This window comes from Xenopus tropicalis, chromosome 2 (assembly GCF_000004195.4).
Source record: "Xenopus tropicalis strain Nigerian chromosome 2, UCB_Xtro_10.0, whole genome shotgun sequence".
In the NCBI taxonomy this organism is placed as follows: Eukaryota; Metazoa; Chordata; class Amphibia; order Anura; family Pipidae; genus Xenopus; species Xenopus tropicalis.
Genome location: NC_030678.2, coordinates 177,313,945 through 177,339,504, shown reverse-complemented (window position 1 = coordinate 177,339,504; position 25,560 = coordinate 177,313,945). Strand labels below are relative to the sequence as shown.

Sequence of the window (25,560 nt, the reverse complement as noted above, 5' to 3'; positions counted from 1 at the left end):
ACTCACTGGTACTGTAAGGGGCCACAGGGACATCACTCACTGGTACTGTAAGGGGCCACAGAGACTTCACTCACTGGTACTGTAAGGGGCCACAGAGACTTCACTCACTGGTACTGTAAGGGGCCACAGAGACCTCACTCACTGGTACTGTAAGGGGCCACAGAGACCTCACTCACTGGTACTGTAAGGGGCCACAGAGACCTCACTCACTGGTACTGTAAGGGGCCACAGAGACCTCACTCACTGGTACTGTAAGGGGCCACAGGGACATCACTCACTGGTACTGTAAGGGGCCACAGAGACTTCACTCACTGGTACTGTAAGGGGCCACAGAGACTTCACTCACTGGTACTGTAAGGGGCCACAGAGACTTCACTCACTGGTACTGTAAGGGGCCACAGAGACCTCACTCACTGGTACTGTAAGGGGCCACAGAGACCTCACTCACTGGTACTGTAAGGGGCCACAGGGACATCACTCACTGGTACTGTAAGGGGCCACAGAGACCTCACTCACTGGCACTGTAAGGGGTCACAGAGACCTCACTCACTGGTACTGTAAGGGGCCACAGAGACCTCACTCACTGGTACTGTAAGGGGCCACAGAGACCTCACTCACTGGTACTGTAAGGGGCCACAGAGACCTCACTCACTGGTACTGTAAGGGGCCACAGAGACCTCACTCACTGGTACTGTAAGGGGCCACAGAGACCTCACTCACTGGTACTGTAAGGGGCCACAGAGACCTCACTCACTGGCACTGTAAGGGGCCACAGAGACTTCACTCACTGGTACTGTAAGGGGCCACAGAGACCTCACTCACTGGTACTGTAAGGGGCCACAGAGACCTCACTCACTGGTACTGTAAGGGGCCACAGAGACCTCACTCACTGGTACTGTAAGGGGCCACAGAGACCTCACTCACTGGCACTGTAAGGGGTCACAGAGACCTCACTCACTGGTACTGTAAGGGGCCACAGAGACCTCACTCACTGGTACTGTAAGGGGGCACAGGGACATCACTCACTGGTACTGTAAGGGGCCACAGAGACCTCACTCACTGGTACTGTAAGGGGCCACAGAGACCTCACTCACTGGCACTGTAAGGGGTCACAGAGACCTCACTCACTGGTACTGTAAGGGGCCACAGAGACCTCACTCACTGGCACTGTAAGGGGTCACAGAGACCTCACTCACTGGTACTGTAAGGGGCCACAGAGACTTCACTCACTGGCACTGTAAGGGGCCACAGAGACTTCACTCACTGGTACTGTAAGGGGCCACAGAGACCTCACTCACTGGCACTGTAAGGGGTCACAGAGACCTCACTCACTGGTACTGTAAGGGGCCACAGAGACCTCACTCACTGGCACTGTAAGGGGTCACAGAGACCTCACTCACTGGTACTGTAAGGGGCCACAGAGACTTCACTCACTGGTACTGTAAGGGGCCACAGAGACCTCACTCACTGGCACTGTAAGGGGCCACAGAGACCTCACTCACTGGTACTGTAAGGGGCCACAGAGACTTCACTCACTGGTACTGTAAGGGGCCACAGAGACCTCACTCACTGGTACTGTAAGGGGCCACAGAGACCTCACTCACTGGTACTGTAAGGGGTCACAGAGACCTCACTCACTGGCACTGTAAGGGGTCACAGAGACCTCACTCACTGGTACTGTAAGGGGCCACAGAGACCTCACTCACTGGTACTGTAAGGGGTCACAGAGACCTCACTCACTGGCACTGTAAGGGGCCACAGAGACCTCACTCACTGGTACTGTAAGGGGCCACAGGGACCTCACTCACTGGTACTGTAAGGGGCCACAGGGACCTCACTCACTGGTACTGTAAGGGGCCACAGAGACCTCACTCACTGGTACTGTAAGGGGGCACAGAGACCTCACTCACTGGTACTGTAAGGGGGCACAGAGACCTCACTCACTGGTACTGTAAGGGGCCACAGAGACCTCACTCACTGGTACTGTAAGGGGGCACAGAGACCTCACTCTGCCAAACAAGCCTGTCGCTCAGTGTATAGCCACCGTTACAGTGTCCGACCCACACACAAACCAATTTAAACTGCCCAATCAACTCCACTAGTCTGAGTCAGCAGCTTATTGGCCAGAGTATGTTGTCTCCTTTATTGGTATCTAGCCAGAAATCAGCTGTATTTATTGGGCAGGTAGGTTAGAAAATCCCAAGTTGGCAGTTAGGGGTTACTCATAATATCAGGGGCCGGTTGGCAGTTAGGGGTTACTCATGATATTAGGGGTCGGTTAGCAGTTGGGGGTTACTCATGATATTAGGGGTAGGTTGGGGGTTACTCATGATATTAGGGGTAGGTTGGCAGTTAGGGGTTACTCATGATATTAGGGGTCGGTTAGCAGTTGGGGGTTACTCATGATATTAGGGGTAGGTTGGGAGTCACTCATGATATTAGGGGTAGGTTGGGGGTTACTCATGATATTAGGGGTAGGTCGGGGGTTACTCATGATATTAGGGGTAGGTTGGCAGTTAGGGGTTACTCATGATATTAGGGGTCGGTTAGCAGTTGGGGGTTACTCATGATATTAGGGGTAGGTTGGGGGTTACTCATGATATTAGGGGTCGGTTAGCAGTTGGGGGTTACTCATGATATTAGGGGTAGGTTGGGAGTCACTCATGATATTAGGGGTAGGTTGGGGGTTACTCATGATATTAGGGGTAGGTCGGGGGTTACTCATGATATTAGGGGTAGGTTGGCAGTTAGCGGTTACTCATGATATTAGGGGTAGGTTGGCTGCTGAGGGTTATTCATGATATTAGGGGTAGGTTGGCAGTTAGGGGTTACTCATGATATTAGGGGTAGGTGGGCAGTTAGGGGTTACTCATGATATTAGGGGTAGGTTGGAAGTTAGGGGTTACTTATATTAGGGGTAAGTGGGCAGTTAGGGGTTACTCATGATATTAGGGGTAGGTTGGCAGTTAGCGGTTACTAATGATATTAGGGGTAGGTTGGCAGCTGGGGGTTATTCATGATATTAGGGGTAGGTTGGCAGTTAGGGGTTACTCATGATATTAGGGGTAGGTTGGCAGTTAGGGGTTACTCATATTAGGGGTAGGTGGGCAGTTAGGGGTTACTCATGATATTAGGGGTAGGTTGGCAGTTAGGGGTTACTCATGATATTAGGGGTAGGTTTGGCAGTTAGGGGTTACTCATGATATTAGGGGTAGGTTGGCAGTTAGGGGTTACTCATGATATTAAGGGTTGGTTGGCAGTTAGGGGTTACTCATGATATTAGGGGTAGGTTGGCAGTTAGGGGTTACTCATGATATTAAGGGTTGGTTGGCAGTTAGGGGTTACTCATGATATTAGGGGTAGGTTGGCAGTTAGGGGTTACTCATGATATTAGGGGTAGGTTGGCAGTTAGGGGTTACTCATGATATTAGGGGTAGGTGGGCAGTTAGGGGTTACTCATGATATTAGGGGTAGGTTGGCAGTTAGGGGTTACTCATATTAGGGGTAGGTGGGCAGTTAGGGGTTACTCATGATATTAGGGGTAGGTGGGCAGTTAGGGGTTACTCATGATATTAGGGGTAGGTGGGCAGTTAGGGGTTACTCATGATATTAGGGGTAGGTTGGCAGTTAGGGGTTACTCATGATATTAGGGGTAGGTTGGCAGTTAGGGGTTACTCATGATATTAGGGGTAGGTTGGCAGTTAGGGGTTACTCATGATATTAAGGATTGGTTGGCAGTTATGGGTTACTCATGATATTAGGGGTAGGTTGGCAGTTAGGGTTTACTCATGATGTTAGGGGTAGGTTGGCAGTTAGGGGTTACTCATGATATTAGGGGTAGGTTGGCAGTTGGGGGTTACTCATGATATTAGGGGTAGGTTGGCAGTTAGCGGTTACTCATGATATTAGGGGTAGGTTGGGGGTTACTCATGATATTAGGGGTAGGTTGGGGGTTATTCATGATATTAGGGGTAGGTTGGCAGTTAGTGGTTACTCATGATATTAGGGGTAGGTTGGGGGTTACTCATGATATTAGGGGTAGGTGGGCAGTTAGGGGTTATTCATGATATTAAGGGTTGGTTGGCAGTTAGGGGTTACTCATGATATTAGGGGTAGGTTGGCAGTTAGCGGTTACTCATGATATTAGGGGTAGGTTGGGGGTCACTCATGATATTAGGGGGAGGTTGGGGGTTACTCATGATATTAGGGGTAGGTTGGGGGTTACTCATGATATTAGGGGTAGGTTGGGGGTTATTCATGATATTAGGGGTAGGTTGGCAGTTAGGGGTTACTCATGATATTAGGGGTAGGTTGGCAGTTGGGGGTTACTCATGATATTAGGGGTGGGTGGGCAGTTAGGGGTTACTCATGATATTAGGGGTAGGTTGGCAGTTAGGGGTTACTCATATTAGGGGTAGGTGGGCAGTTAGGGGTTACTCATGATATTAGGGGTAGGTTGGCAGTTAGCGGTTACTCATGATATAAGGGGTAGGTGGGCAGTTAGGGGTTACTCATGATATAAGGGGTAGGTGGGCAGTTAGGGGTTACTCATGATATTAGGGGTAGGTGGGCAGTTAGGGGTTACTCATGATATTAGGGGTAGGTTGGCTGCTGAGGGTTATTCATGATATTAGGGGTAGGTTGGCAGTTAGGGGTTACTCATGATATTAGGGGTAGGTGGGCAGTTAGGGGTTACTCATGATATTAGGGGTAGGTTGGAAGTTAGGGGTTACTCATATTAGGGGTAAGTGGGCAGTTAGGGGTTACTCATGATATTAGGGGTCGGTCGGCAGTCGGGTAGGATGGAATTATAGGGCCACTCGGGATAGTGCGGGTAAATTGTCGGCACAGGGTTCCCCAGAGGTTTCGGACATACAAACCCGGTGAATCTGACAGGGTATAAGACCCAGGGACACATGTAGAAGGGGGAGTGCGCTGTGCGGTAGGTGGGTGGGTGCGCAGTGAGCGCCTATGTACATAAATGTGTCATGTCCAGTGCGTATTCACAGATGCTCTCAGCACACAGGGCACAATTACACACACACAGCTGCACACAGTCGCACCGACACACACACACAGTCGCACCGACACATAGAGAGAGAGAGAGCGACACAGGCACTAACACAGAGGGCAGATCCCAGGGGTTCCCCCCACCATTTCCGCTGGGGACACTGCTGATTCAGAGCTGACAGCCGGGGGTGCCGGAGGGCCCCATTCCTGATGCACCTGTCTGGCCTGTAGAACCGGATTGGTGCTGCCATATGCCTGCCCCGGGAAGGCTGCTCTATAGATGGGATTGATCCCCGGGTGAGAGACACATTCCCTCCGGTAACTGCTCCGATCCCCCCCCCCCCGGGCACTGCAGCCGCCTGCCCCCCCCCCCCGGGCACTGCCAGCCGCCTGCCCCCCGGCACTGCCAGCCGCCTGCCCCCCCCGGCACTGCCAGCCGCCTGCCCCCCCCCGGCACTGCCAGCCGCCTGCCCCCGCACTGCCAGCCGCCTGCCCCCCGCACTGCCAGCCGCCTGCCCCCCCCGCACTGCAAGCCGCCTGCCCCCCCCCGCACTGCCAGCCGCCTGCCCCCCCGCACTGCCAGCCGCCTGCCCCCCCCCCCCGCACTGCCAGCCGCCTGCCCCCCCCCCCGGCACTGCCAGCCGCCTGCCCCCCCCGGGCACTGCCAGCCGCCTGCCCCCCGCACTGCCAGCCGCCTGCCCCCCCCGGCACTGCCAGCCGCCTGCCCCCCCCGGCACTGCCAGCCGCCTGCCCCCCCGGGCACTGCCAGCCGCCTGCCCCCCGCACTGCCAGCCGCCTGCCCCCCGCACTGCCAGCCGTTGCGCCATGTCCAGGGACTCCGTGCAAATCCCCGACGATCGGGACTTCCAGACGTTCCGCACTGAGTGCTACTCGGACGCCGGTTGGACTATGACCTACAGCAAATCCGGGATCACCGTGTGGATCCAGATCCTAGAGGAGGAGAGAGCCCTGCACAAGATCAAGGTAAGGATCGGTCCATTGGATCCAGAACCGGGGCCCCTGTCACTTTGTATCGAGATGGGGAGTAACAAGTGCGAAGTGTCGAGATTTCATTCGGGGCAGATTTATCAAAAATGGGAGTTTAGCGCTAAATCCATAAAAACTCACCCAGGTTCGATTCATTCCTATGGGAAGTGTATTTATCTAATGCGGAGTTCGAACTTTCACTTATTGGTAAATACGTTTCTAAAAAATATCCAATAGGAATGAATAGAGTTTTTATGTATTAAGTTCACATTTTGATACATCTGCCCCTAATTACTGTTACTTTACTGCTGACTGTGCAATTTGGCTTCCCTGGCCCTATACTGTATCCCTGGTCAGCCCCCATACGGTATGTAGGGAACCCCAAGCAACATCCCCCCCCAAATAAAGTACATTGGGGTCCCATTAATGCAGCCCCAGCACACACCCCCTGGGGCCGCTCCATACAGTAAATGTCATATAGTAAAGTACATTTGGAGCAATCCCCCATATAATGTTGTGTAGTATTTGCCCTCCTTGTGCAATGTATTTTGGAACCCCCATGTGCACTGTTTGCCTGGGATCTTCCTGTCTGTGCAACCCCCATACAGTACATCTGGGGACCCCCACCCCACAGCGCCTGTGGGAACCTCCAGGAGTTACCTCTTTCTGTTATGTTTAAAAAAAAAAAAAAAATATATATATATATATACATCATGCAGACATAGTTTGCTGGGTGCTGAGAGTTGTCTCTACTACAAATCATAATCACTAATGGTCCTGCCCTGCAGAGCTTGCAATCTAAAATAGGCAGGATACATTAGTGTTTCAGTTATAACAGCAATGCCATTCTGCCTCAGCAATAAGGGGATATGTGACTTTCTGTGGAGTATATATATATATATATAATAGATAGTATAGTATGATAGTATTATACTATAGTGCAGATCCCTTATCTGTTGTTAGGGGGGGGGGCTCCAGCTGTTGTTAAGTGGCATTTGGGGGGTGCTGGCAGTTGTAATAACCAACAACTGGAAGACTGGAAGCTAAACTTGGAAATTGAGAAAATGATATATATATATATATATATATGAGTTGTAGAGGATGATGGGACTTGTAGTTCTGAAGCAGCTGGTGTGTTGTAGGTTAGTTATCACTGACCAATCAGGGGGTCTGCAGCCTGTGGGGATCAGTGTTAGTAGCAGGGCAGAACCAATGCGGCTGTGCCATGCCAGTGGGTAACTGAGGGCAGAGGTACATGGGCATGCAATTGCCCCTCCATTGCCCTTTAGAATAATTGGGCCCTTCCGGTGCAGTTGCAGGTCAAGCAGTTATTGATCAGAAATGCTTATTCCCAAGTGATACCTGCCTGACCAATCAGTGCTCTCTCAGGCTCGGGGGGGGGGGGGGGATTACCATTCGATCAATACAAACATTTTGCCACCCACCGTGCTGAAAACCATATGGCTGAGAAAATACTCACAATCCCCATAAATCTAATAGGAATTCAGGGGCCCACAGTGAGGCCACGCCCACATTAGCCCCAACTGTGAGGCCACGCCCACATTGGCCTCCAACTGGAGCATCCCAGGCACCGCTGTGTGGCCCCATGGAGCCCGTGCCATACAAGTCACCCATTTATTTGGCACCATAAACTTGACTTATTTCAATCAGCAATATAGGGCTTATTGCATTGGTGGCCAAATTGGCCAAATAGTTGCCCAGTCTCCCCAGTAGCCCTCGGATTCATGGTGCATATGCAGTTTAGGGTACGGACGGGTAACCATGTGATTAACACGCGGTGAAAATTTTTCCAAAACTTCCATTTATGGAACAAAAAGTCACGTGATTTTATGGACTCGGAGACGCGGATTCAGCCGAATCCCAAACCAAATCCTGGATCTGGCACATTCCTACTAACGAGATAATAAAACTCCCAGAATTCCATAGGAAATACATTTTATTACAGGGGAGGGTCCTTCCTTGCCCCAAACCCAGTTCTGATAGACCCAGGGGGGGAACCAGTGTTACAGGTTGGGGGGGGGGACAGGAGTTTCACCTGAAATTCTCCCTTTGTGTGTGGATTCCCGGTGCCTGTGGGCTCAGTCATTGTCTGGGCCTTTGTGTCCCTGCCAGGCCCGCCCTCGCGGAACCGGTTCTTCTGCTTCTAATGACCCGGACATTGTACCCAGTGGGGCAGCGCGTTCCTGCCAGCTTTATCCCTGTTCCCTGGGATTATTCCAGCAATTTGGGGGGGGGGGAGCTACAGTAGATGTGTCTGTGGCCCCATTATTACGGGGACCCACGTTTTCACCCCACGGGATGAATATGGCGCATTAAGAGCCAAAGAGCTTGCAATCTATGGCTCACACGTTATCTTTTAAAGTTAAGCTTTAACCAGTTCTTGGATGTGTCTACTGTATCTGCCATCACCCCTACTCTGGGGAGGACATTTTCACTAATGAGATTCAACATAAGCCCAAACAACCTCCCCCCCCAGGGCCAATAAGTAGCGACTGTCTGTGGCATCTTCAGCCAATCAGCAGCGAGTCTGGGTCCAAATAACACCCATCCCTACACCTGAATGAATTTGCCTTTATTTTATTCCCCTGACAAATAGAGAAGCAGAGAATTTATTGGGTGCTGTCACCCCTAAGCACCCGTATTTAGGCACGTTGGGAGAGGTAGACTTGCAGGTCCCGGAGTTCCCAGCAGGGATCAGTTCTGGGCCAACGGGGTCCACAAGGGCCAGGCCCACCAGATTCCGTCCAGTGACCCAACCGGCACTATGGAAGTAATATAATCAATAGAAATCATTTGTTGGACAGGCCGGCCCACTATGCAGGGGGGGGGGGGGGGGGGCAAGGGCTGCATTTATTTCTCACCCCAGATTGTATCTCCCCATGCTTTGTCACTGTGTTCCTGTGTCAGTTTGCACTGCCTGGGGCAGAATCTGATTGGCTGGTGGAGCAGGAAGTGGTTTCTACCATAAGACAAATCTGCCCTTGGATCTGTTTCTTGTTTCCTTCGGCTGAAGGTGGTTGTGCCGGGCACCGTAATGTATCTTTATATACAGATATCCTATATATGTGTGCGTGTCATTAATAATAATAATAATAATAATACAAATGTATCAGATTTATAGGAAGATTGTTGTATTTTGCCCCATAGAGAAGTAAATCCCAGAGAAACGTTGCTATGGAGCCAATAGACATCTCCAGGTTGCTAGGAGGTTTCTAAGGGGATTCTAGAATGAAGGTATTGGGCTCCGAAATGTGTTTGGCAAATGGGAGAGTGACATCAGCTTGTGTGGGGGGGGGGAATGGGGGTGCCGAAGGCAAGTGCCCCCCACGCCAGCCCAATTCTCTATTCTCCGCACACAACTTGAATGGCACACAGAATTCAGACCGGCCCAAACCCGGGGAAGGTAGGATGAGTGGGACCTGCGCCTACCCTGTGGTCACAGGGGGGCGCAGGAGAGTAGGGGGTGGAAAGGTATTTTGGAGAGATTGGAGCCCCCGGGGTGACTTATCTCTCCATGGGGCATTAACCCTATAGTTGCTGCTACAGTGTCACTGACGCCTGAGCCAGAACCAGTATCCCATGATGTTTAGATCCGAGACCCTCAGTATGTGAAAATAAGTCTCAGCATTTCCCAGTGATGAGCAGTGAATGGAAACTCTGAGTCATATATATAGAGAGTGATTATTATTATTATTATTTATTTATAAAGCGCCAACATACCCCGCAGCGCTGTACAATAAGTGGGTTTCATACATTGGGCATACAGAGTAACATATACAGCAATCAGTAACCGATACAGGAGAGGAAGGGAGCCCTGCCCAAAAGAGCTTACACTCTACAAGGAGTAACATATACAGCAATCAGTAACCGATACAGGAGGGGAAGGGAGCCCTGCCCAAAAGAGCTTACAATCTACAAGGAGTAACATATACAGCAATCAGTAACCGATACAGGAGGGGAAGGGAGCCCTGCCCAAAAGAGCTTACACTCTACAAGGAGTAACATATACAGCAATCAGTAACCGATACAGGAGGGGAAGGGAGCCCTGCCCAAAAGAGCTTACACTCTACAAGGAGTAACATATACAGCAATCAGTAACCGATACAGGAGGGGAAGGGAGCCCTGCCCAAAAGAGCTTACACTCTACAAGGAGTAACATATACAGCAATCAGTAACCGATACAGGAGGGGAAGGGAGCCCTGCCCAAAAGAGCTTACACTCTACAAGGAGTAACATATACAGCAATCAGTAACCGATACAGGAGGGGAAGGGAGCCCTGCCCAAAAGAGCTTACACTCTACAAGGAGTAACATATACAGCAATCAGTAACCGATACAGGAGGGGAAGGGAGCCCTGCCCAAAAGAGCTTACACTCTACAAGGAGTAACATATAAAGCAATCAGTAACCGATACAGGAGGGGAAGAGAGCCCTGCCCAAAAGAGCTTACACTCTACAAATATATATATATATATAGAGAGAGAGAGAGAGAGAGAGAGAGAGAGAGAGAGAGAGAGAGAGAGAGAGAGAGAGAGAGAGAGAGAGAGAGAGAGAGAGAGAGAGAGAGAGAGAGAGAGAGAGAGAGAGAGAGAGAGAGAGAGAGAGACAGACAACTAGGAGTAACTAGGAACCCCCCCATCAGTTGCAGGGTCTGTTTACTTTATAGTTACAACCCTGGGTGCCATCACCATCCTCCTCCTCTGCCCTCAGTTGGGGTCAATGGATTCACCGGTACCAGAACTCAAACTTCCAGGCACAAATAAAATATGAGGATCCCTCAGGGGTTAAATTTAAAGTGTCCTTTTGTCAGTTGAGCTATCCCATCCCTCCCGCCCCCACTAGTGATAATATTGACTGGTCCAATGGACCCCCCCAGGGGCAGCAGCACCATGGAAACCACAGGGACTGCCCACTTTGTGTGGGGACATTTCCACTGAGCCACTTGGCACCTCCAACTGTCACCCTTTCCCCTCCCTGCCCAAAAGCTCATCAGAGAAAAGAGGGGTTCACACACTATCACCCTAAATGCCGTGCTGCTTGTACAGAATATTAGGGGTAAAGTCATGGGAAGACAATGGGGGCCCGTGGGGCATGTAACTATAGAGTTTGTCACTCGGTTGGCATCTTTAGGGGCAGATTTACCAAGTAGCCAAACTCTATTTTCACCATTTAATAAATATGCCCCCCAAAGTTCCACTATAAAAGTACCTGGGGGTCCCCCATTGTTGAACTGAACGTTGCATGGAAAGGCCATGGGGCTACCGTATGTAGATCTGCTGCTATGGAGAACTCTTACCTTAACCCTTTGGTGACAGGGGTAGAAAAGGTGATCTCCGAGGCCCTCGTTATGTCAGTGTTAAAGCAAATATTTAATATTAATATTTAATGGCAGAAGCAGCTCGGGGTTTGTGTAGTTTCCCACATTCAGCAAAAGCATCAGATGCATTAATCCTTAGATTTATAGCTAAGTAGTGTTCTGGCCGAGCCCCTATCCACTGAGTTGGGCCCTATGGGGGGCACAAACCCACAGAAGCCCCCCCCACACACACACACACACATAGGAGGCTCTACCTTATAGACACTCTGTCATGGCCTCTCTTTTTATTGGCATCATTGGGGAGCGCTGTGGGCCCCCCTGAAACATGACAACACTACCTGTGCAACATAGGACCTTGCCTAAAACCTTTCTGCTTTCAAATCAAAATATGATATGTTACTTCCCCTTTAAACTGAGGTCTGTAGTATATAAGTATATGATGCCCAGATGCTGTATATGAGTATATAAGTATATGATGCCCAGATGCTGTATATGAGTATATAAGTATATAATGCCCAGATGCTTTATATGAGTATATACGTATATGATGCCCAGATGCTGTATATGAGTATATAAGTATATAATGCCCAGATGCTTTATATGAGTATATACGTATATGATGCCCAGATGCTGTATATGAGTATATAAGTATATGATGCCCAGATGCTGTATATGAGTATATAAGTATATGATGCCCAGATGCTGTATATGAGTATATAAGTATATAATGCCCAGATGCTTTATATGAGTATATACGTATATGATGCCCAGATGCTGTATATGAGTATATAAGTATATAATGCCCAGATGCTTTATATGAGTATATACGTATATGATGCCCAGATGCTGTATATGAGTATATAAGTATATGATGCCCAGATGCTGTATATGAGTATATAAGTATATGATGCCCAGATGCTGTATATGAGTATATAAGTATATGATGCCCAGATGCTGTATATGAGTATATAAGTATATGATGCCCAGATGCTGTATATGAGTATATAAGTATATAATGCCCAGGTGCTGTATATGAGTATATAAGTATATAATGCCCAGATGCTGTATATGAGTATATAAGTATATAATGCCCAGGTGCTGTATATGAGTATATAAGTATATGATGCCCAGATGCTGTATATGAGTATATAAGTATATGATGCCCAGATGCTGTATATGAGTATATAAGTATATATAGGAATATCTGGTTCTGCTCTGTAGAGCTCATTCTCCGGGAACATTCTAGAAAACCCAATGACTTTATAAATGGTGTTATTGCTCTTGAAATATTTAAAAGGGAATCTGCATAGCCCCCCGCTCCCCCCTATCTCCCCCTGCTCCCCCCTATCTCCCCCCGCTCCCCCCTATCTCCCCCTGCTCCCCCCTATCTCCCCCTGCTCCCCCCTATCTCCCCCCGCTCCCCCCTATCTCCCCCTGCTCCCCCCTATCTCCCCCTGCTCCCCCTATCTCCCCCCGCTCCCCCCTATCTCCCCCTGCTCCCCCCTATCTCCCCCTGCTCCCCCCTATCTCCCCCCGCTCCCCCCTATCTCCCCCCGCTCCCCCCTATCTCCCCTGCTCCCCCCTATCTCCCCCGCTCCCCCCTATCTCCCCCTGCTCCCCCCTATCTCCCCCGGTCCCCCCTATCTCCCCCTGCTCCCCCCTATCTCCCCCTGCTCCCCCCTATCTCCCCAGCACCCCCCTATCTCCCCCTGCTCCCCCCTATCTCCCCCCGCTCCCCCCTATCTCCCCCCGCTGCCTCGTTACAGAGAGGATTTCTTTTTTGTTTCATCTGGCAAAGAGGCATCAGCTCAAAGCATCTCCTGTTGCTTAGCAACCACATCAGCACCACAAAACTCCCTCCCTGCTCAGCGGTTCACGTGTCTCAGCAAGTAGCCAGGAAACATTGTGTAGTTGCCCGGCCCCGTGTAGTGGGGGGTCCAGCCTGTCACTGGGTGCTGGGAGTTGCACCGAAACTGTAGCCAGATTGGTTAATGCTGTAAATTCACTATATGAATATATAGTATATATATATAATTAAATATTAATGTATGTGCTGGGAGAGGGTATGCTATGTGCAAAGCGACAGTTTTTACCCACAATGCAATGGTCACAATGCCACTATCACTTAGGGTGCCTACTAAATAGCTTATACAGACAGACATTGGCTGATTAACCTCCCTAGGGGCGGGATCATTGGTTACTAAGTAGTATGGGACCCCCATGCCAGGTGCTAATAGCTAGTTGGGTCTGGCTGTCAGGGAATTCTGGGAGTTTAAGTACAGCAAAGATGGAGGCCAGCAGGTTGTAAAAGAAAAAGATTATTAGTCTGTACATTTAAAGGGCCAGTACATGATTTGCGTTTCTGGTCTGCGCAGCTGGAAACCTGCAGTGCTAGGTGGTTGTTAGGGTCAGTGACCCCAGCGATCACTGAGGGGGTGAAACAGCCAATTACTTTGCTCCGTGAGAGTTTATAAGTGATTTCTGCCCCCCGGGGACAAAGTCTTATTGAACACTTATTGATTGTGATTGTGTATTGTGTAAAGAGCCCCCCAACTGCATTGATCTACTGGGCTGAATATGAGGGCTGGCCGGGGTCCCCGGGCTATGCAGGGGTTTAGAGGTTGCTAAGGACTCCGGGGGGTGCGGGGAGTTGGAGGCCAGGAAAGCTGCTCGTACCATCAGGCTCTGGCTTGATTAACTATTAAACAACTGAGGTTGCCGTGGGAACAAATGGGCCCCTTGGTATGTAGATATGGAACATTCATTTAGTATCCGCTATGGATCGATTGGCCCCTCCCTGACTAATGTGGAGGAATTTCCCATCATCCCTGCGCTGTACAAACAGCTGAGCTCACAGGGGGTCCGGCCCAGCGCGTTATTAAGTCAATAATGACCTATAATGTATTAACACTTGCCTTTCTGTGATCAGAGACATTCTTAGTCTAATGATTTGTACTGCTTATGCCGGAGCTGCCATATTGCTTGCTATAATCACATGACTTCTGACATCATCCTGCCCCTGGAATACACCCCCCCCTTACTGGATACTCTTCCCTTTTAGCTGTATACAATAAAAGAGATAGTAGGGCTACAAATATCCTTTACCCTTTGCGGTAAAACACTTCTGTCATTATGAGGTGTTACTTACCCTTTAAACTAAAGTGTCACTTTCCATGGGAACCCCCGGCCCAATGTGGCAAAAACTCCGCCCCATGATTCTGCCCCCGCTGAGAGAATGTGTCGGCGCCTTGTCCCCCCCCTCCAGGTCAGGAAAGTGCATGTAAAATGGGTGACTTAGTGCATAGCCGGGAGTTATGTACTTACTGTAGGGCAGGGAGCGGTTATCACTGGTCCCACTCCCTCTGCGCATACACAACTGCCCCGTGTGTTTTGTTCCGCACATCAAAGCAAGTTCAGTAAGTAAATTGCGCCTGAGTCACGGGATCTTGGGTTCCATTTTGTGCCGGAGGGGGGGGGGGTGCGGGGAGTTGTTTAACGGGCGTTAATGATAAAGAATGCATTGGGAATGTAGCAGGGCAGGCAGTAACCCTTCCAACACTTTCCCCTGTCTCTGCCCCTATATATTAGGTACCTACCTAGTGCTACCAACCCCTATTTCTGTAGGGAAATGAGAGCAGGGCAGGCAGTAACCCTTCCAACACTTTCCCCTGTCTCTGCCCCTATATATTAGGTACCTACCTAGTGCTACCAACCCCTATTTCTGTAGGGAAATGAGAGCAGGGCAGGCAGTAACCCTTCCAACACTTTCCCCTGTCTCTGCCCCTATATATTAGGTACCTACCTAGTGCTACCAACCCCTATTTCTGTAGGGAAATGAGAGCAGGGCAGGCAGTAACCCTTCCAACACTTTCCCCTGTCTCTGTCCCTATATATTAGGTACCTACCTAGTGCTACCAACCCCTATTTCTGTAGGGGAATGAGAGCAGGGCAGGCAGTAACCCTTCCAACACTTTCCCCTGTCTCTGCCCCTATATATTAGGTACCTACCTAGTGCTACCAACCCCTATTTCTGTAGGGAAATGAGAGCAGAGCAGGCAGTAACCCTTCCAACACTTTCCCCTGTCTCTGCCCCTATATATTAGGTACCTACCTAGTGCTACCAACCCCTATTTCTGTAGGGAAATGAGAGCAGGGCAGGCAGTAACCCTTCCAACACTTTCCCTTGTCTCTGCCCCTATATATTAGGTACCTACCTAGTGCTACCAACCCCTATTTCTGTAGGGAATGAGAGCAGGGCAGGCAGTAACCCTTCCAACACTTTCCCCTGTCTCTGCCCCTATATATTAGGTACCTACCTAGTGCTACCAACCCCTATTTCTGTAGGGAATGAGAGCAGGGCAGGCAGTAACCCTTCCTGCATTAGTGCAAGTTATGTATAATCCTGGGATTACTGTTACAGTATCCGTTTAATCCCATGGAGATTATTTTGCAATATCAAACTGATCCAGGTTCCCACATAAAGATTTATTCTGATTGGACACTGAGAGTAGCGTTTGTCTATCTTGTGCTGATCTCTGCGCCCCTAGTTTTGCTATAGAAGTTGCCAAAAACCATCATTATAGATGCAAGGAAATTCCCCAATGAGAATTGTACTGATAAATAAGTTGATTATAAATGCAAAAGAACTGACCAATGAGAATGCTGATTCCCAGCACTGTGTCAGGCCCCTTGCTGGTACCTTACATATAGAGATAATGATGGCATTTTCTCCCGCCATTATATGGCACAGGAATCAGACATGGGTGTTGCTCCTTTCTAAATAACGTCAGTAAAGTCGGTTTGGCCCCGGGCCCCTTGGCTCATAAAGAGACGCTGAATCAGCGCTAATGGGAGCAGGTTCCGTTACGGGGCCCCATTACTGGATATTGCTCTGCATTATGTATGAGGAACCGCCTCTTTATCCGCCATGTTTGCTTTCTCAGCTCCGCCCTGGCCCTCGGGGGCCCATCACTAGCCCTGTATGTAGCCAATATATTCCTGGGGTGTATACAGTGAGCCTTATTGTGGGGGTGCAGAAAGTAACCCCAGTGAGGAATATTCCCTCTGCTGCTGGGGGGCCCACGTAGGATTCCGACTCAGTACACAATCCTATTCATAGATTTCTGTTATGACAGTTTTAATACTGAGTGTGTGGGCGGAACTTCTGTTCCCAGCAGTCTGTGCGAGCCGGTGGGCGTCAGCGCCGGGACACGGAGCCAGCGGAGCCATTCAAACAAAGCTCTGTATTGTAAGCAGCAGATGGCAAGTCGGTGGCAACAAGCCGGCCCCAAAATACCCAGCAACTGGCACCGCAGACACGGCATAAACATCTCTAAATATAGGCAGCGATGCCAGATATACCCACCTACTGCTACTCACTAGTACTGCTCAACTACCCACCCTACTAACCAGCACCCAGGGTGGCACCGTGCCATCATTATCTCTATATGTAAGGTACCAGCAAGGGGCCTGACACAGTGCTGGGAATCAGCATTCTCACTGGGCAGTTCTTTTGCATTTATAATCAACTTATTTATCAGTACAATTCTCATTGGGGAATTTCCTTGCATCTATAATGATGTTTTATATAAAATACAGGAGTCGGGGTTAACAGGACCCACAATGCAGTAGTACAGATTAACCCTCTGAGATTGTCCTACGTGGCACTCCTTATCTGTAACTCAATCACCGTATCACTTCCGCACACGCTACCGGGCCTTCTGCACCGCGGGATTGTGGGTAGAGACACGGAATATGGCCGGATTTACTCACATCAGCTGGGATTCTCATTGGAGGATTTTTCGCATGTTAAAGCAGTCGCTGGCTGTGGGGATTTGGGGGAAAGTTTTATTGGGCAATATTGCTTTAAGAATACAGCCCTGATGTTGCTGGACTACAGCTCCCAGCATGCCCCAAGCTTCATTATATGTTACATTATTGTGGGATTTGTAGCCCAGTAACAACTGAGTAACGTTGGGTTGAGCCGCGCTGGGCAGCAGGGTTTGTATCCCCTTTAACCTGTTATTGCCCCAGGGTGTGTATAGAATCCCCGCCCTGCAGGGGTAATTAGCAGGGTAACTAACGGGCTGCAGCCATGTGGCACTAATGTCATTTAATTACTAATAAATCATGAAGGACATGGAGTTTATAGGGGGTACAAGGGGGAGAGACTCTCCATAAGAAGTTACATTATGTAGGTTACAAGGGGGTTACAGCCGGACTGCAACTCCCAGAATCCTTAGCTGTTAGCTTTAATAGTGCGTTCCCTCTGTTCCCCACAGTGCAAGATGGACTGCAACTCCCAGAATCCTTAGCTGTTAGCTTTAATAGTGTGTTCCCTCTGTTCCCCACAGTGCAAGATGGACTGCAACTCCCAGAATCCTTAGCTGTTAGCTTTAATAGTGTGTTCCCTCTGTTCCCCACAGTGCAAGATGGACTGCAACTCCCAGAATCCTTAGCTGTAGCATTAATAGTGCGTTCCCTCTGTTCCCCACAGTGCAAGATGGACTGCAACTCCCAGAATCCTTAGCTGTTAGCATTAATAGTGCGTTCCCTCTGTTCCCCACAGTGCAAGATGGACTGCAACTCCCAGAATCCTTAGCTGTAGCATTAATAGTGCGTTCCCTCTGTTCCCCACAGTGCAAGATGGAGTGCAACTCCCAGAATCCTTAGCTGTAGCTTTAATAGTGTGTTCCCTCTGTTCCCCACAGTGCAAGATGGAGTGCAACTCCCAGAAGCCTTAGCTGTAGCATTAATAGTGTGTTCCCTCTGTTCCCCACAGTGCAAGATGGACTGCAACTCCCAGAATCCTTAGCTGTTAGCATTAATAGTGCGTTCCCTCTGTTCCCCACAGTGCAAGATGGACTGCAACTCCCAGAATCCTTAGCTGTAGCATTAATAGTGCGTTCCCTCTGTTCCCCACAGTGCAAGATGGAGTGCAACTCCCAGAATCCTTAGCTGTAGCATTAATAGTGCGTTCCCTCTGTTCCCCACAGTGCAAGATGGACTGCAACTCCCAGAATCCTTAGCTGTAGCATTAATAGTGCGTTCCCTCTGTTCCCCACAGTGCAAGATGGACTGCAACTCCCAGAATCCTTAGCTGTTAGCATTAATAGTGTGTTCCCTCTGTTCCCCACAGTGCAAGATGGACTGCAACTCCCAGAATCCTTAGCTGTTAGCATTAATAGTGTGTTCCCTCTGTTCCCCACAGTGTAAGATGGACTGCAACTCCCAGAATCCTTAGCTGTAGCATTAATAGTGCGTTCCCTCTGTTCCCCACAGTGCAAGATGGACTGCAACTCCCAGAATCCTTAGCTGTAGCATTAATAGTGCGTTCCCTCTGTTCCCCACAGTGCAAGATGGACTGCAACTCCCAGAATCCTTAGCTGTTAGCATTAATAGTGTGTTCCCTCTGTTCCCCACAGTGCAAGATGGACTGCAACTCCCAGAATCCTTAGCTGTTAGCATTAATAGTGTGTTCCCTCTGTTCCCCACAGTGTAAGATGGACTGCAACTCCCAGAATCCTTAGCTGTAGCATTAATAGTGCGTTCCCTCTGTTCCCCACAGTGCAAGATGGACTGCAACTCCCAGAATCCTTAGCTGTTAGCATTAATAGTGCGTTCCCTCTGTTCCCCACAGTGCAAGATGGACTGCAACTCCCAGAATCCTTAGCTGTAGAATTAATAGTGCGTTCCCTCTGTTCCCCACAGTGCAAGATGGACTGCAACTCCCAGAAGCCTTAGCTGTTAGCATTAATAGTGCGTTCCCTCTGTTCCCCACAGTGCAAGATGGACTGCAACTCCCAGAATCCTTAGCTGTAACATTAATAGTGCGTTCCCTCTGTTCCCCACAGTGCAAGATGGACTGCAACTCCCAGAATCCTTAGCTGTAGCATTAATAGTGCGTTCCCTCTGTTCCCCACAGTGCAAGATGGACTGCAACTCCCAGAATCCTTAGCTGTAGCATTAATAGTGCATTCCCTCTGTTCCCCACAGTGCAAGATGGACTGCAACTCCCAGAATCCTTAGCTGTAACATTAATAGTGCGTTCCCTCTGTTCCCCACAGTGCAAGATGGACTGCAACTCCCAGAATCCTTAGCTGTAGCATTAATAGTGCGTTCCCTCTGTTCCCCACAGTGCAAGATGGACTGCAACTCCCAGAAGCCTTAGCTGTTAGCATTAATAGTGCGTTCCCTCTGTTCCCCACAGTGCAAGATGGACTGCAACTCCCAGAATCCTTAGCTGTAGCATTAATAGTGCGTTCCCTCTGTTCCCCACAGTGCAAGATGGACTGCAACTCCCAGAATCCTTAGCTGTAGCATTAATAGTGCGTTCCCTCTGTTCCCCACAGTGCAAGATGGACTGCAACTCCCAGAATCCTTAGCTGTAGCATTAATAGTGCGTTCCCTCTGTTCCCCACAGTGCAAGATGGACTGCAACTCCCAGAATCCTTAGCTGTAGCATTAATAGTGCGTTCCCTCTGTTCCCCACAGTGCAAGATGGACTGCAACTCCCAGAATCCTTAGCTGTAGCATTAATAGTGCGTTCCCTCTGTTCCCCACAGTGCAAGATGGAGTGCAAGGACGTGTCGGCCGAGGTTCTGTATGACGTTCTGCACGACATCGAGTACCGAAAGAAATGGGATTCCAACGTTATCGAGACCTTCGACATCGGGAAACTGACAGTTAATGCAGATATTGGATATTATGCCTGTAAGTTGGGGGGGGGTAACTGTATAGGGGGGAGGGAAGGAATAAATAGGGAGGGAAGGTTCGCTGTGATTTGCTGCTGATTGGCTAACAGTAAGGTAGGTGCCCAATTGGTGACCTTGGCTGTTGCTGAACTACAATTCCCAGCATCCCATGCTGTGGGCACAACCAGCAGAACACAATAAGCGACCATGAAATACTCTTCCTGGCCAAGGGGGTCTCAGGGGGGTCTCGGGGGGTATAGTGGGTTCAGCGGGGCCCTGAGTGATGCTCAGATCATGTCTGTGGGAGATAAACTGTACCCCCAAGTAGGGCGTAAGGGGGTCCTACGTATAATGATACAGAACCATCACTGTATTTGTCTCTGCCAATAGGGAAGTGCCCCAAGCCCCTGAAGAACCGTGATGTCATCACTCTGCGCTCCTGGCTGCCGTTTGGCAATGATTACATCATCATGAACTATTCTGTCAAACACGCGGTGAGTAACCCAGTGCCATCCAATCAGTGTGTGTCGTGGGCATCTAGCCGGGCACACAGCACCCTCGCACCCAACTGACTGGGTGCCCAGACTAATACACAGCCCCTACTCCCCTGGTTATCAGACTGGGTGCCCACAGACACAGCACCCTCTGCCCCAACTGACTGGGTGCCCAGACTTATACACAGCCCCTACTCCCCTGGTTATCAGACTGAGCACCCAGTGAGACACACCGCTATTACTCTGGGTGCCCACACTTACAGCACCCACTCCCCAGATGTCCCTGTGTCTAATTACTGTCCCCTTATTGGGCCACTTGCTGCCCCAGTGAGTAACCTGCGGGGGTGAGGGACGTGGGCACAAATGGGGCACATTCAGGAGCCACAATGCCGCGTTCCCTGGCAAAGAATAAATTCTCTAATTTGCCCGGCGCTGAGATCATTGTGCCGCCTCAGCTCTGTTTATAAAAGTGGGTCAGAACCTAATGCAGATTTGTACTCGTGGGCACAGCGCGGCGCCAACTGGCACATTTAATGCTGAATTACATAAAATGCCTTTTTGCTGTGAGTAGCGAGTAGCGCAGTGAGATTAGTAGGGTTTATGTTGGGGGGGGGGTTACTGTAAGCTCCTCAGTTACTCACAGTATATATACACTATAACGGGCCCACTATACAGTATATATACACTATAACGGGCCCACTATACAGTATATACACTATAACGGGCCCACTATACAGTATATATACACTATAACGGGCACACTATACAGTATATATACACTATAACGGGCCCACTATACAGTATATATACACTATAACGGGCCCACTATACAGTATATATACACTATAACGGGCCCACTATACAGTATATATACACTATAACGGGCCCACTATACAGTACATACAGTGGAGGAAATAATGATTTGACCCCTCACTGATTTTGTAAGTTTGTCCAATGACAAAGAAATGAAAAGTCTCAGAACAGTATCATTTCAATGGTAGGTGTAACAGTGGCAGATAGCACATCAAAAGGAAAATGGAAAAAAGAACTTGAAATAAAAGATAGCAACTGATTTGCATTTCATTGAGTGAAATAAGTTTTTGAACCCTCTAACAAAAAAAGACTTAATACTTAGTGGAAAAGCCCTTGTTTGCAAGCACAGAGGCCAAACGTTTCTTGTAATTGATGAGCAAGTTTGCGCACATTTTAGGAGGAATGTTGGTCCCACTCCTCTTTGCAGATCATCTCTAAATCCCTAAGGTTTCTGTCTCTGTGCAACTCTGAGCTTGAGCTCCCTCCATAGGTTTTCTATTGGATTAAGGTCCGGAGACTGACTAGGCCACTCCATGACCTTAATGTGCTTCTTCTTGAGCCACTCCTTTGTTGCCTTTGCTGTATGTTTTGGGTCATTGTCGTGCTGGAACACCCATCCACCACCCATTTTCAGTTTCCTGGCAGAGGGAAGGAGGTTGTCGTTCAGGATTTCACGATACATGGCTCCGTCCATTTTCCCGTTAATGTGAATAAGTTGTCCTGTGCCCTTAGCAGAAAAACACCCCCAAAGCAAAATGTTTCCACCCCCATGCTTGACGGTGGGGACGGTGTTTTGGGGGTCATAGGCAGCATTTTTCTTCCTCCAAACACAGCGAGTTGAGTTAATGCCAAAGAGCTCTATTTTGGTCTCATCAGACCACAGCACCTTCTCCCAGTCACTCACAGAATCATTCAGGTGTTCATTGGCAAACTTCAGGCCTGCACATGTGCCTTCTTGAGCAGGGGGACCTTGCGAGCCCTGCAGGATTTTAATCCATTGCGGTGTAATGTGTTTCCAATGGGTTTCTTGGTGACTGTGGTCCCTGCTAATTTGAGGTCAGTAACTAACTCCTCCCGTGTAGGTCTAGGGTGCTTTTTCACCTTTCTCAGAATCATTGACACCCCACGAGGTGAGATCTTGCGTGGAGCCCCAGAGCGAGGTCGATTGATGGTCATTTTGTGCTCCTTCCATTTTCCAACAATCGCACCAACAGTTGTCACCTTCTCTCCCAGCTTCTTGCTAATGGTTTTGTAGCCCATTCCAGCCTTGTGCAGGGCTACAATTTTGTCTCTGACATCCTTGGACAGCTCTTTGGTCTTTCCCATGTTGGAGAGTTTGGAGTCTGCTTGATTGATTGATTCTGTGGACAGGTGTCTTTTATACAGGTGACTAGTTAAGACAGGTGCCTTAATGAGGTTGGCTAATTGAGTAGAAGTGTCTAACCACTCTGTGGGAGCCAGAACTCTTAATGGTTGGTAGGGGTTCAAAAACTTATTTCACTCAATGAAATGCAAATCAGTTGCTATCTTTTATTTCAAGTTCTTTTTTCCATTTTCCTTTTGATGTGCTATCTGCCACTGTTACACCTACCATTGAAATGATACTGTTCTGAGACTTTTCATTTCTTTGTCATTGGACAAACTTACAAAATCAGTGAGGGGTCAAATCATTATTTCCTCCACTGTATATCATTATCCTTTATTTATATAGCACCAACATGTTCCGCAATGCTGTACAGAGATCATCCATCATTCCCATCATTCCCTGCCCAAAGAGCTTACAATCTAAGGTCCCTATCCCATTCCCATCAGCCCCTGCCCCAGTGAGCTTACAATCTAAGGTCCCTATCCCATTCCCATCAGCCCCTGCCCCAGTGAGCTTACAATCTAAGGTCCCTATCACATTCCCATCAGTCCCTGCCCCAGTGAGCTTACAATCTAAGGTCCCTATCCCATTCCCATCAGTCCCTGCCCCAGTGAGCTTACAATCTAAGGTCCCTATCCCATTCCCATCAGTCCCTGCCCCAGTGAGCTTACAATCTAAGGTCCCTATCCCATTCCCATCAGTCCCTGCCCCAGTGAGCTTACAATCTAAGGTCCCTATCCCATTCCCATCAGTCCCTGCCCCAGTGAGCTTACAATCTAAGGCCCCTATCACATTCCCATCAGCCCCTGCCCCAGTGAGCTTACAATCTAAGGTCCCTATCCCATTCCCATCAGTCCCTGCCCCAGTGAGCTTACAGTCTAAGGCCCCTATCACATTCTCATCAGCCCCTGCCCCAGTGAGCTTACAATCTAAGGCCCCTATCACATTCCCATCAGTCCCTGCCCCAGTGAGCTTACAATCTAAGGCCCCTATCACATTCCCATCAGTCAGACTTTTTTGCCTGTAGTTCCTGGAACTTGTGTGACCATCTCTGCTTGTTGGCAATAGAACAGCAGTTGTGTCTTGCTTTATGGCAGCTATAATCACTATAATATCTCAGGATGCTGAATATATTGATAACCATTTATTTATTTGTCCATTGCTCCCTGTATAGAAATACCCTCCAAAAAAGGACTTGGTCAGAGCAGTGTCGATCCAGACCGGGTACCTAATCCAGAGCGGAGGGCCAAAGAGCGCCACCCTAATCTACCTGGCACAGGTTGACCCCCGAGGTAAGTGACTTGGTGGCATTGACCCCTCGAGACTTTAGATACATGAACTGTGAAATAATAAGAAGTCAAAAGTCTTTCAGCATCAATTGTGATGGGGGTTTAAAGGGGAAGTTCGACAGAAGGGCGTCTACATCAAATACTGATTGATAGAGGAGGTAAAGGGTACCCCGCCCATAAGAGCTTGCAATCTAAATGCCACATATATTAGGTCTCTGGACACAGTGTTACAATGTCAGATTATAGGCAAAATACCAAGTTATTTACTGCTTTTCCTTTGTATTTTTAGGATCCTTGCCCAAGTGGGTTGTCAACAAGTCCTCACAATTTTTAGCTCCGAAGGTAAGTACCGTACTGTCCAATGGGAAGCAATATGACTCCTCCCACTCCGGTTGCTCCGGTTATATTTAAAGAGCAGTTCGGTGATAATATGGTGGCTTTGACCAGAGTCTGTAGAATTTACCCCATCGTGTTGCTGTTCTATGGGAAACCTTGGTTCTGCTGTGAAGCTTGGCCACTGGGGGGCACTGTGTTCATGCGAGTTGATCGGCACATATATGGCAGCTCATAGATAAATACAAAACATAGAGGACATATTTCCCCTTTAATCTACCCCATGGTGTAGTTGTCAGCCATTACTCCCTGTTGACTGATGGAGAACTGGAGGAACCTTCTTCCTCAACCCATTGGTGGCAGTTCTGGCCGACATCTTGGGGTACAAGCCATGTTTAGGACCCCTAAGGAAACCCAACTCAATCGTTTTTCTTTCTGCAGGCCATGAAAAAAATGTACAAAGCCTGTGTGAAGTACCCCGAATGGAAGAAGAAACACAATCCCCACCACAAACCGTGGCTCTACCCAGAGCAGAGCACCCTGCCCACCATCAGCCTGGCCGACGTGTCCATACAACATGCCGACTCTCTGGAGAACATCGACGAGAGCAGCGCCACAGAGACCAAAGATGACCGGGGAGAAGCTAGCGACGAGGACAGTGTCAACTGAGGCTCCATCAGCTCTTGTCTTCTTCTTGGAGTCCTCCTCATTATCGTTCTTTGGACAACAATGGGGGTCAATGATGGAGAAGGGACAATGTGAGGGGGTAGAACGATACAACCCAAGGCAACTCTGGGATTCAGGACTTGTTGCACTCGTGGCTTCTTTGATGGGAAAGGGGGCAACAGGTGGCCTTCATGGTCTCCAGGAGAACCTGCACCCCCCCCCCTCCAGCTTTTGTTTTTTTTAAATGTATGTAAAGTCCAGTCTTTTCAGAAAAAAAGCTCAACTGAATAGGAATAGTAATAATTGTCGATACTTGGGGAGTGGGAGTGAGCACACGAGGTGAGTGTGAGTGAGCACGCAAGGTGAGTGTGAGTGAGCACGCCAGGTGAGTGGGAGTGAGCACGCCAGGTGAGTGGGAGTGAGCACGAGAGGTGAGTAGTGTCTAGGGCTATGGTTACACAGGGGCAGATTGAGGGTACCCTTAGCTGGTCACACTTGGGTAGATGTTGTAGGCCAGATTGGCCAAGAAAGGTCAACTATACCAGTATGTGAAATTCTTTGGGCCCAGATTTG

At 49.1% G+C, this 25,560-nt stretch overlaps 1 protein-coding gene across 1 annotated transcript; it reads left to right on the top strand.

Annotated features, from left to right (window-relative positions):
* The first annotated feature begins 5,665 nt into the window (after positions 1-5,665).
* On the top strand, positions 5,666-25,281 carry stard10 (StAR related lipid transfer domain containing 10). Its single transcript, NM_001126587.1, has 6 exons — positions 5,666-5,994; positions 19,898-20,045; positions 20,417-20,520; positions 23,874-23,991; positions 24,278-24,330; positions 24,763-25,281. The coding sequence occupies exons 1-6, from the start codon at positions 5,836-5,838 to the stop codon at positions 24,988-24,990; spliced, it is 810 nt and encodes a 269-aa protein (NP_001120059.1). The 5' UTR covers positions 5,666-5,835; the 3' UTR covers positions 24,991-25,281.
* Positions 25,282-25,560: the final 279 nt, after the last annotated feature.

Coding starts and splice junctions, on each gene's coding strand:
- stard10 (NM_001126587.1), top strand. CDS start 5,836: ATGTCCAGGGACTCCGTGCAAATCCCCGACGATCGGGACTTCCAGACG. Junction 20,046..20,416: donor AGATATTGGATATTATGCCT/GTAAGTTGGGGG, acceptor CTCTGCCAATAG/GGAAGTGCCCCAAGCCCCTG. Junction 23,992..24,277: donor GGCACAGGTTGACCCCCGAG/GTAAGTGACTTG, acceptor TTGTATTTTTAG/GATCCTTGCCCAAGTGGGTT.